This window comes from Argentina silus (assembly GCF_951799395.1).
Source record: "Argentina silus genome assembly, chromosome: 2".
NCBI lineage: Eukaryota > Metazoa > Chordata > Actinopteri > Argentiniformes > Argentinidae > Argentina > Argentina silus.
In genome coordinates, this window is record NC_139656.1 from 17,171,514 (window position 1) to 17,183,145 (window position 11,632).

The 11,632-nt window shown below is 46.2% G+C and overlaps 1 protein-coding gene across 1 annotated transcript; it reads right to left on the minus strand.

The window, feature by feature from the left end:
- Window positions 1–516: 516 nt before the first annotated feature.
- znf507 (zinc finger protein 507) lies at window positions 517–11,180 on the minus strand. The gene is made up of 7 exons (XM_083697242.1): window positions 11,104–11,180; window positions 7,551–9,808; window positions 6,972–7,089; window positions 6,577–6,688; window positions 5,715–5,819; window positions 4,342–4,476; window positions 517–4,140 (listed from the first exon to the last, which is right to left on the minus strand). The coding sequence occupies exons 2-7, from the start codon at window positions 9,804–9,806 to the stop codon at window positions 3,693–3,695; spliced, it is 3,174 nt and encodes a 1,057-aa protein (XP_083553368.1). The 5' UTR covers window positions 9,807–9,808; window positions 11,104–11,180; the 3' UTR covers window positions 517–3,692.
- Between the last annotated feature and the right edge of the window lie 452 nt (window positions 11,181–11,632).

Genomic DNA, 11,632 nt, shown 5'->3' on the forward strand with positions numbered 1-11,632 from the left:
TTATCAGCCTGCTGCAGGGGCAGATTTGGATTGGAACTATGCAAGACAGTTTCCAGTTAAATGATAAATTACACCAGCGGGAGAGCAAGTCCGTCTTTGTCCAAGGGAGAGGGAGTTCAGGGAGGGAGCTCTTGTTCCAAACGAGCTGCACTTCTCCTGATACACCCAATTATCTTGACTGAATTAGTTTGGAAAAACCCCAACTTAATGTGTGTGACTGTGCTATTGAAAGAAATGGCTGAATACACACTGGACTGCAGCCCTGAACTACACTAAACCCCATCTTAAGTGACCTTTATCAGATAATCACAAACACGATATGTCGCATTGTTACTACAATGTCATGATACATGCATTTAAAAGGGGAATGAATGGAAACATTAATGGACCAAAACAGGCTTAGACCTAAGGGATAATTATAAATACTGTACATACTGGACTGCAGCACTGAACATAATTTATCATTCTAATATCAACAAATGTATATTCTAAAGAAGAACTGTAGTTTTTTCCTCAAAGTCTTTATTACCAAAAATACACTGGCAAAGTCATGACATAATACTGCCTCTATGATGCGCAAAATAAATAAACAGAAATCAAGTACCACTCGGTGGCCCGGGAGGCCGTTCCACAATGAACTTGAAGTTACAAAAAAAAGGGAAAGAAAAATAGAAGCACAGAACAGCATAAACGGCAATCAACTCCACTCCTTTGGCATAAATGCATGCAGCTCAGTGTGCTTCATTGAGTTCAACAAACAGTTCCCTCAAACACAGTACAGGAAATCAAAAAACACACCCATTTTCCCCCCACATTTTTACCTAAAAATGACCCAAATTTGCTCGTCTTTTTCATAGATTTGTCATAGAGTTTTTAGAAGATATTTTAAAAAATAGATTATTAAAAAAATGTCAGTTTTGCAATACAGTACTACAGTATTTTCAACTAGTTATATTCAAACCCCATACAGTATTACAGTACCAAGTGTTTGGATATATCACAGAACAGAGGAAGGTGTGTTATGAAGGTTCAGAGGGGTTAAATTCAGCTTTGACAGAATAATAAGGCCCATGATCTCCTTGGAGGGTCATTTGGAACTGATGGGGGTTATCGATAAAAGCACCTTCTGACAGACAGGCTATAACACACAGTACTAATTGAGACTCTTATATGAGCTGCAGAAATTAAAGGCACAGAAGTGGACACGATCAACAAACATCCAGTAATGACACAGTACTCCATCTTTGACAATCTAGTATCTATGGACTTGTGACTGATGGTTGTCCATCATATGGCACCTTTTGGTGATTACTAATGGATTGAGACTTGGGGAGGGGGGGTTGGTTAGCTGTACAAAGGACATTTACACATAATCCATCTCAGAATTCACATTTTGATTCACCCAAACCAATAGAAGGATAACAAGGGATATTAGGAAATGAGTATGAAATCAGAGTATAAAGTAAGTAAAAGTAAAGGATGGTGAACCCTCTTTGATTACACAATGTAGGCCTAGCCAACACAGGCAGGGCAAACATGCTGTACAGGCATAGAAAAGCTGTACATGTGCAGATCTTACACATGGTCTGATCTAATGTCACTGAGGACCACATGACACAATGTTTTGCTCCTCTACTAGTTAATGGTGACATGTGGTGAACATGTCTAAGGTTTCTATGTGTGACGTATAAATATTGAACAAACAATAAAGCAAAGCCCACAATAACCTGACCCACTCGTTTTAGGCAAATTCATGTCAAAATATAAATATAATTACCCTGTAGCTTATCCACAAGAAAGGTGATCCAACAACATCCAAAACATTTTCCACATTGGACCAAAAGCCATAGCTCAATTCTGAGTAAGGCCCGTAGTACATAGGACTGCCAAGGTAAGAAAATACATGCATCGTCACCTACACCAAGATAAGGAGCTGCATTATACTACATCCTCTAATAGAATAGAATAATTTTAAGTTGTACTGTCATAAACTTTGATGGCTTGAACAGCGAAAGTGGCCTATCGTCAGCTTGAGGTTCTGGTTGATTGTGTCATGCTTTAATTCTCCCGGATTCTCTCATTTGAATGCATACTATGTAAATCGGGTGGGGGGTGGGATGAAGTGCAGTTTAAATGCAGACTGTGTCATGGTCTTCCTGACACTCGTACTTTGAATTGTAAATTAACATGAGACAATAATAATCTGGTATGATAATGAGAATTTCAGCGTGGCGGAGATAAAGATTTAATTTCTTTGATACATTGAGCTACACAAACGCAATCCAAAAATCTAATGAATTATGGATATTTAATTTGATCATAATTCATACTTCTATCTGTCGACATAAAAACAGTAGCATGCAAATGACTCGCCGGGTAAATGTTCTGCATACCAAGCAGGCTTAGTGTGCAGAGCCGAACGGAAAGGTGAGTGAAGTTTGGAAACACTTAGAGCAGAGGTAGCCGTCCAATCAAACGAAGAAATCCTATTCAATGTTAGTCTATGCTGTTTGAAAAGCTGTTCCTATCAACAGCTAGGTGGATACAGCAGTGAGGAGAAACTCTAGTGAACCAGTACATACATATATCCTTATATCACTAAGACCTGCACCAGGATATTCATTTCTCCTAGCTACAACAATAGCCATTAGGCTAATGTCTACAAGACCTATGAAGAGACTTTGGAAGTTGCTTAACATGATAAACTTGGCAATTACTTAAAACATGAAACAAAAAAAATATATGATTATGATAATCAGAACAGTAATACTCACTAAAGTAACTATACAAACTAAAAACAGTTGTACGTTGGCTGCAATCACTTCAGCGATAGTCAGTCCATTATGATCGCTCCACAAGATGGTGTATCATTACAACCAACACACCATATTATGCACCATAATTGATTCATTCATCATCCCTTTATAATTAACTTTTTTGCCTCCATTGCCTTGTACCTCAGTAAATTACACTTTGGTCCAATTACTTGGAGAATGCTGTGTGAATTGTTGTGGTGGATGCTTTTAACAACAACATCATCATCATCTTAACAGCCTATCTTATATCCTCAGGATACATTCCTGAAGTGACCTGTTGACTTGCTAGGAGGTGCTAGGTCAAGATAGCATCAAACAGCGACATAAACAAATAAAAAAAGGATTTGCCCCTTTCTATGGACATAACGGAAATCAACATGCATTTAAATTGATAAATATGAACCCAAATTTAAACAGTGATTCACACAAAGAGCATCTAGGTAACATCTGTGACACCTTACCTATAAAATGTGAAGGATTAAATATATTAAATAATATTACAGTATTTCAATACAGAAGCTGCCTTGTGATCAATAAAATGTAATTGGTTGAATAAAAACAGACTGATGTCCATTTCTAATTATGGAAATGTGTGGTTGCTGAGGTATTAGATGTGTCTGAACTGTGGTAAGTGCAAAATGTTTTCCTTACAGTGGGGTTTGCTTGTGTTAAAAGTCTTAAAGTCCAACTAGATACACATCCTGCAACTATTTTCACCATAAGATCCACAACAGTTAAGAAAGGGAAAAGGATATGCTTGGTGTTTTTCCCTGTTGAGTCTGGTACATTTTGAGGGGGGGAGGCTGGTACTGGCTCATTGTTGGGGTACAGGGCATGGGGTATAGGGCATGGGACAGAGGGGGGTGGGGGGGGATCTCACTGCGCAGTGCTGCCCTCAGCTGGCTGGGCTACCTGCTGCTCCTTGTTGAGGATGATGCTGATGATGTCTCCCTCGTGCTCCTTCATGTGCTCCATCAGTCTCTCCTTGCTGGTGGACTCGAAGCCACAGATGCAGCAGCAGAAGAGCAGCATGCAGTACTCCATGCCAGGGCCGCGGGGGGGTTGGACCCCCTCTTTCTCCGGGGGGCTGGGGGTGATGTCGCTGGGTTGGTCTCTGGAGGACCACTGAAGGAGCTCTGCAGAGGGAGCCCCTGAGCCCCCAGCTCCCATCCCCACACTAGAGAGGCCTGCTGCTGGGGGCGCTGCAGCTGGGTCTGCTGCCTGGGCCTTCTCATCCTCCTTCCCACTGACCGCCACACTAGAACCTGACCGCTCTGTCACTGCCTCCACCACCGCTGACACCTTCTGAGGGGCACACGGGGAACTAGAGAGGGGGAGGGAAGGGGAGAGAGAGACAGAGAGACCCACTTTCAAGACAAAAACATGATCCATGCAATTCCTGTTCGTGCGTGGCTAGACAATGCATTCAGTGGCTTACAGACTGCAGTTTGGCTCATGGTTCTTCAGATGAAAAAAACAACAACAGGTTGTTAAAACCTACAATGTTCAAGGTCCTCCCACTCACCGGCTGCTCTGGGAGATGGCCTCGTTGATGGCCTTGTTCACTTGCTCGTAGTTGTAGTTCTGGTCGCCAGCGTGCTTCCACATATGAGACTTGAGGGACGGAGGGTGACTGCACACATAGCCACAGAGGGAACACCTGAAAGGACGGAAGGGCAAGTGTGAGAGAGGGAAGGGGAGAGTTAAAGAAACACAAAGAGCGAGAGCGAAGGAGAGAGAGGGAGTAGGAGAGAGGGATCAAGTCTCAGCTGAATTAATATGCCGGTTGGGGTTCCTTTAATCCCCTTAACTCTATTATATCAAAAGGAATCCGCTTCACTAAAGACTCCTGAGGGAGAGACCCAGTAACAGACACGCTCACTGATAATGCTTATCTGAAGTGCTTTATATACTACGATCCCTCCAACTATACTCATACAGCTCTAGGCTCTACACCACAATACCTACATTTTCCAACAATATGCTCAAACTCTTTTAATGGTGGTCCAACAGAGGGGGCTTTCTTACAAATACTTCCTCCCCATATACATTCTACACACTTTACACTGTTTACACACACAAACCTTTTTTTCTCTCACCCTCCCTAGGTCTCCCCTCACTGGTTTACCTCACTGGTACCTCACAGCCTGGTTCTAACCTGTACTGCTGTAGTAACTACACAGCCTGGTTCTCACCTGTACTGCTCCAGTAACTACACAGCCTGGTTCTCACCTGTACTGCTGTAGTAACTACACAGCCTGGTTCTCACCTGTACTGCTCCAGTAACTACACAGCCTGGTTCTCACCTGTACTGCTCCAGCAGCTGCACAGCCTGGTTCTCACCTATACTGCTCCAGTAACTACACAGCCTGGTTCTCACCTGTACTGCTGTAGTAACTACACAGCCTGGTTCTCACCTGTACTGCTCCAGTAACTACACAGCCTGGTTCTCACCTGTACTGCTCCAGCAGCTGCACAGCCTGGTTCTCACCTGTACTGCTGTAGTAACTACACAGCCTGGTTCTCACCTGTACTGCTCCAGTAACTACACAGCCTGGTTCTCACCTGTACTGCTCCAGCAGCTGCACAGCCTGGTTCTCACCTATACTGCTCCAGTAACTACACAGCCTGGTTCTCACCTGTACTGCTGTAGTAACTACACAGCCTGGTTCTCACCTGTACTGCTCCAGTAACTACACAGCCTGGTTCTTACCTGTACTGCTCCAGCAGCTGCACAGCCTGGTTCTCACCTGTACTGCTGTAGTAACTACACAGCCTGGTTCTCACCTGTACTGCTCCAGTAACTACACAGCCTGGTTCTCACCTGTACTGCTCCAGCAGCTGCACAGCCTGGTTCTCACCTGTACTGCTGTAGTAACTACACAGCCTGGTTCTCACCTGTACTGTTCCAGCAGCTGCACAGCTTGATGCTCCTGTGGGTGTCTCCTCATGTGGCTCTTCAGGCTGTTCATGTTGGTGGTGGCAAAGTCACAGCTGCAGCACCTACAGTACCAGGGAGGGAAGGGGGGAAACAGTTTTCTAGATTGGCAGTTTATGTTGTGGTCAGCTGTTTATGCTCTAACTACTCTTGATTTCGGCTGGGATGAGAAAACTAGAGGGCCATATCGTTGCCTTGAAGGCTATTTTGTTGTGAGGTTAAGCTCAAAGCATGGCCAGCAGCGCTATGCTCAGAGATGCAATGCACTGTTTCTGAAATGGATAACATGGCTTAGCTAAAAGAGAGGCGTTTCTCTGTGGAACTGTTTGAAGTAGGTTTGGGACACCAAAGCGTAGCGGCATAAATAAGGCACTTTCCCTGCATGAAAGGGCTCTATCGAGGGTCTGGGGACGGAAACATCAAACGAATAAGATGTGTGATTGTGAGTGTGGCTGTAGAGAATCAGATCCACCATTCAGACATTTGTCACCCTTTCAAGAGTGTGTACACTAACAACACTGGGCATATTCTTTAACATGGGTGCTGCTGTGTGAAATACTCCAGCTGCAGTCAATGGCTGAGCCTTACTTAGAATCTCCTGCCCCCTGCTGGATAACTTTATTTTGACACTTACATATTCTATGTTGCGAAGTACAGAATATAGGATTGATTGGATGGGAAGATGGTAATATCCAGAAAAATCTGCCTCTTTGGTAACCCTCCTCCATCTTCCAAGTGAATACAGATTCCTAATTATATAGGCTTTTATGTTAGATTAGACAAACAACACTTCTAGCCTCGTCAGCAGGGCAAAACACACACCTGTAAGGCTTGTCAGAATTGTGGATCCTCCGATGGTTCCGCACACCAACATATGTCGAACTGGTGTAGTCACACACATCACATTTGTACACTTTCTGCAAGCTGGTGTGATCTGAGAGTGGAGAAAAGCACACATCTCTTACACATAATGGACATAGGAGGTGATGCCTTTACTTACAGTAGCCATCAGTCGTATATCGTACAACCCCTACACATGGTTATCTTGGTTGTATAAGGCATTACCAATGTACCCAACTGCCTCACACCATGGTCTGAAAATGACAGAGGATGTGGTACTGGGGACGAGAGGAGGAAAAGGAGAGAACACTCATTCATTCGTTGGGAGTGTGGGACTGTGGCTGTACTGTGAAGGGATCACATCACACGCTTCTCACCCTCATCCGTCATCTTCTCCGATTCTTCAATGGTTGCCGTGGTTTCAGTGACGGGGGTGAGCGTTGCTGTGGTGTCGCCGATGCCGTGCTGGTCTCTCTCATGATTCCTCAGCTGACTCTGTTATCGAATATTAATAAAAAACCAACCAATCAACCAACATTAAACACACTATTTATTAATATAACCTCGGAGGCTGGGAGAGGCGTACTGGGCAACCTCACCTTTCCGCGATTAGAATCTTTAGGCTAACTCCCAAGCCCAGAGGATGTGATAGACTTAAGGATCTCTGCAGAACAAGAGAGTTCGCTCTCTCCCTGGCATCACATTTAACTTCTACTGCACTGCACCAAGACTGTCCTGCAGCACAGAAACATTCATCCCACTCTCACTATCAGTTCATCCTATCCAATCATATCTTTTCTTATCTTAATGGTTGTAATTTAGGTCATCGAGAAATAAAAACTCGAGAGCAATTCAACCCTTGAGAAGGAGGGAAGGGTGGGGGCTGCTTCAATAATACATTTCCATCAAGGGACATTGAGACTTACTGTCCTAATTTCTGCCTCCTAGACACTCACTTTGTAATAGAAGGCCTCGGAGCACTGCTTGCAGTGGTACATCCTGGTCTTGCAGTGGTGGATCATGTGACTCTCCAAGTCTTTGCTGTCCCGGGCGATGTGCTCACAGATCGGGCACTGGTAGGGCTGTCTCTGACGGTGCACACGCAGGTGCTGCTTGATGTAGCCCTTGTTCCCACTGCTGTAATGGCACAGGCGGCAGCGGTAGGGCCTGTCGCTGCCTGGGATGTAGTCCACCAGACCCCCATCCAGGGGTGTGCCGGTGGGGTCCACCCCTCCACAGCCTCCCACACCCCCACTGCCCACCACCCCTCCTCCTCCTCCTCCTCCACTCTGCTGAATCTGCGCATTGTCCTGCAGCTCCTTAAGAATGTCCTCATCAGAGGCGTTCTGATCAGAGCGTTCTCGGAGTCTCTCGATGACAGTCAGAAGAGACAGGCTGATGCCAGCTTTGGCAGCAGGGCCTTCTGCCAGCACATCCTCTCTGGACTGGGCATGCAGCTCCAGGTCCACCAGGGTTGCTCCAACGCTGCCCATGCCAACCAGCTGCCCCCCAGATCCCACTGTGAAAGGGGCTTTGTCTGCTGCTCCTGCTGCAGCTGTGGCCATCTCCAACAGCCGCTGGCCCGTGTCAGGGTTCTGGGCGCCCAGGCCTACGATAGTCTTGATGGTGGCCTTGGTGAGCTCTGGGGTCCTCATAGGCATGGCTACCAGGGCCTCAGCTGCCAGAGAGTGCAGCCTAAGAGACTCAGAGTGGGTCCTCCTACGGGCTGGGGGGACATTCTCATCTGGGTGGGGCTCTGCAGTGGTGGTGGCCTCTCTCTGCCTCTCACTAATGCTGCTCCAGCCAATGACTACCTCTGGCTGTTCCTCTTTGTAAGTTGAGATTGGCTGGGTTTCAGTATGTCCTGCCTCCTCCGCAGACAGCAGGCTCTTATCCCCGCCCACATTTGGGCTAAGGAGGAGGGGCTTGCTGGCGACGGGCTCCTCAGCGCAGGGGAGCCGCTCCACTATGACATTGACATGACCGGCGCTGTTGGGGCTGCAGCTGATGATCTTCTGTGCAGATGACAGGAGGCTGTCTGTGCTGGTCACAAGCTGGCTCTCCTGTTCAAGCTCCACCTCTGTCTCTGCCTCTGTGGTGACCTGCACCTCCACCATTGACTCCTCAGTGGCAGGATCTTTGGTGGGGTATGCCCCTTCCACTGGGATCTCCTCTGTGACTGGTTCAGCCAAGTGCTCCCTACCACTCTCAACCATTGGGGTGCAGAGCTCTATCTTGAAGGTGGAAAGCTTGTGAAGGGTCTGGGACTTGTCTGTGCCAGGGTTGAGGACCATGATAGCCTCCTCTTCTCCCACTGGAGGGGGCACAGAGGGTGCGGGTTCCTCTCGTCTGCAAGGGGCCACCACCTCGTCCTCAAAGATAGGGTAGGAACAGTCCACCAGGCCTGCGTGTTTCCAGGCATGTGTCTTCAGCATGCGCTGTTGCCCACATACATAGCTGCAAATCAGACAGCGGTACATCCCATACTCCTCATAGCTGTACCACTTCTTCTTCGCTGGGATTTCTTCAGCACAGTCCACGGCTGTTTTGAATACCTCCGCCTCCACGCCAACCCCTGCTCCTAACCCCTCTTTCCCCTCCTCGCTGTGGGCCTGCCGGGTCGACACAGGGTCCCTTTTGGAGTCACCCATGTCTAAGTGGAGCCTGACGTGGGCCTCTAGCTCTTCCTGGTGGCTGGAGGTAAATCGGCACTCAGAGCACATGAGGATGAGGTCGCTGTGCTGCTCATCGTGCTGGCGGAGGTGCTCCTTCAGGAGGCTCAGTGTCGGGGAGAGAAACCTGCACAGGCTGCACTGGTAACAGGTGATGGTTCTACTGCTCCCAGTGGCGACACTGTTATCAAGCTGGATCTCCTCCTCTTCCAACTCCTCATCCGATTCCCGAGCCCTCTTGCAGGGGGAGGCTCCGCCGCTCCCCTCCCTGCTCTCTGGGACTCTCACAGAGGCACAGGCCAGGAGGGCGGCCCTCTTCTTCCCAGCCAGGGTGCATCGGCGCGGGCGCTTCTCTACTATCTTGCTGAGCTTTTCTATCACCTGGATGAGGGAGTCTGCGGCCTGTTTCTGCTTCTGGCTGTCTTCCCCTACTGCCTCGGTGAGGGTGGATGTAGGTGCTGCCGCTCTATTAGCGATGTAGACAGTCTCCAGCTGACCAGTGTGGGGGACCAGGGCGGCGACACCGCTGCTGTCCTCCATACCTGTGGGACACAAAGCAAAACAGGTCTGCATTAAGAGAAACTACCATATTGTATAATGTAGCTAATTCTTGGTATTACATGTAAACAAAAATATGTAGCCTAGGTGTGACACAATGTCATTTGGCTGTCTTTGTGGGAATATCCATTAGTAGATCATTTAGGGCTTCACAAAAATAACTGAATTTCTTATGGGCACAGCCTCTGAGTTCAGAGAATAAGAGCAGCTGTTCCTCCTCTCACAGAGGTTTATGACCCCAGGGGCAATGTGCACAGCACAACAGGTGTCACAATACAGTAGGCCTACTCGGTTTTGCAATTCTACTCTAGAATTTGAAATGTAGCTTTTTCATATGGCTATTTGCCCTGAAAAACACAGATTATATTGGAAATAAAACACGTTTCCTAATTCAGGTAATGCAGTCAAGTAAATCAATAACGATTAGCCTCAATTATGTGCACAGTATTTCTTTACCTGCACCAATTTCCAAACAATAGGGGAAGTCCTTTCTGCGGTAAAACACACAAACTCTTGTATCTCTGCAATTTAGTCCCACATTTTCTCATTCCTGACCGCAATCCATGTTCCCTATCCTTTGACTTCTGCTTTTCAGTACTCACTCTGAACTGCCTATAAGTAGTGTCCCTAGTGCTTCTCCAAAATATACAACTGCAATGACCGCAAGTGAGAAACATTGCTTGTCAGATAAAACTCCACTCGCAGCAGCAAGTTTCACAATAACAACAAATGACAATATATTATTGGTCGTATCAAATAAAAGACTTAATAAAGCTTTTTTGAGAACATGTTCGCTAGCCAATTTGAATTAATCTAGTTAGATCAATTGGCAGCAAACTAAACAGGGGACATCGATATGTGCATGACTAGTGCTAGTGGCTGCAGTCTACAAGAACGGTCTAAAAATAAAATTCCACCTAGCGGGGCGTGGATGTCCCTCACTTAGTTGAGTCGCACACTACTGGGTGGCTCGCTCACGAAACGAAAAAGAGTAAATGCATGCATAGCTGCTGAATGTCAGGACACATAGGCAACGTATAACCGAGAACATGGTGTCCACAACAACAGAGAAGAACTCTAGAAAAAGGGGCAGGACATTGTAGAGACAGCTACAGCGAGACATCATAACACACTTGGCTTGAGGCTTGAGGTTAAGCTAGCTAGAACACACGAGTCTCTCTCACAACACACATAGTAAAAGACATATTTAATTGGTTTCTCGTTTAATAAATGACAAAGGGTCATGCGACTTTTATGTGTCGGTTAGCTAGGTACTTACTGATCCGGAAATTTTCAATGATCTTTGGCCTCAACACATAAAAAGCAGTGCTTTATCCCTTTAGCAATAAAAAGTGGCCTCTGTCTCTCAGACTGCAAAATGGCGAGGATGGAGCCCTGATCACGTGACTCAGGTTATGATCAGGTGACCAAGATGGAATGCCATGTATTTGTATGCAGAGGGAGAGGTTTTGATTTGTGCTCAAAACTGATAAAGTTAACTGATTTATGAATTCGCAACCACTGCTGATTTACAGATAGTGAACAGACAATGTTGAGAATAGGCCTATGGTGCAGCATAAATTCCCCCCCCCTCATACTGCAGTCAACTTTATTCACCGAGATATTCTGTGCATTGTTGCTTGGCGCCCTCATGATCAAATGCTGCCATCTAGTGCTAAAGAATGATGCTACAAGATGCCAGGGTTTATTTCAGTATCTCTATTCTTTTTGTTTTATTTTTACACAAGAAAAATAACCAGGCCTAAACTTACTTTACAATCGTATACATTTACGATAAAACTAGCTCC

Bases quoted from the DNA above. Each gene is read 5' to 3' on its own strand.
- znf507 (XM_083697242.1), bottom strand. From the start codon at position 9,806: ATGGAGGACAGCAGCGGTGTCGCCGCCCTGGTCCCCCACACTGGTCAG. The intron at 7,090-7,550 runs GTGAGTGTCTAG...ATTCGATAACAG, and splicing joins CCGAGGCCTTCTATTACAAA to AGTCAGCTGAGGAATCATGA. The intron at 5,820-6,576 runs GTGTGTGTTTTG...CTGGTACTGTAG, and splicing joins AATTCTGACAAGCCTTACAG to GTGCTGCAGCTGTGACTTTG.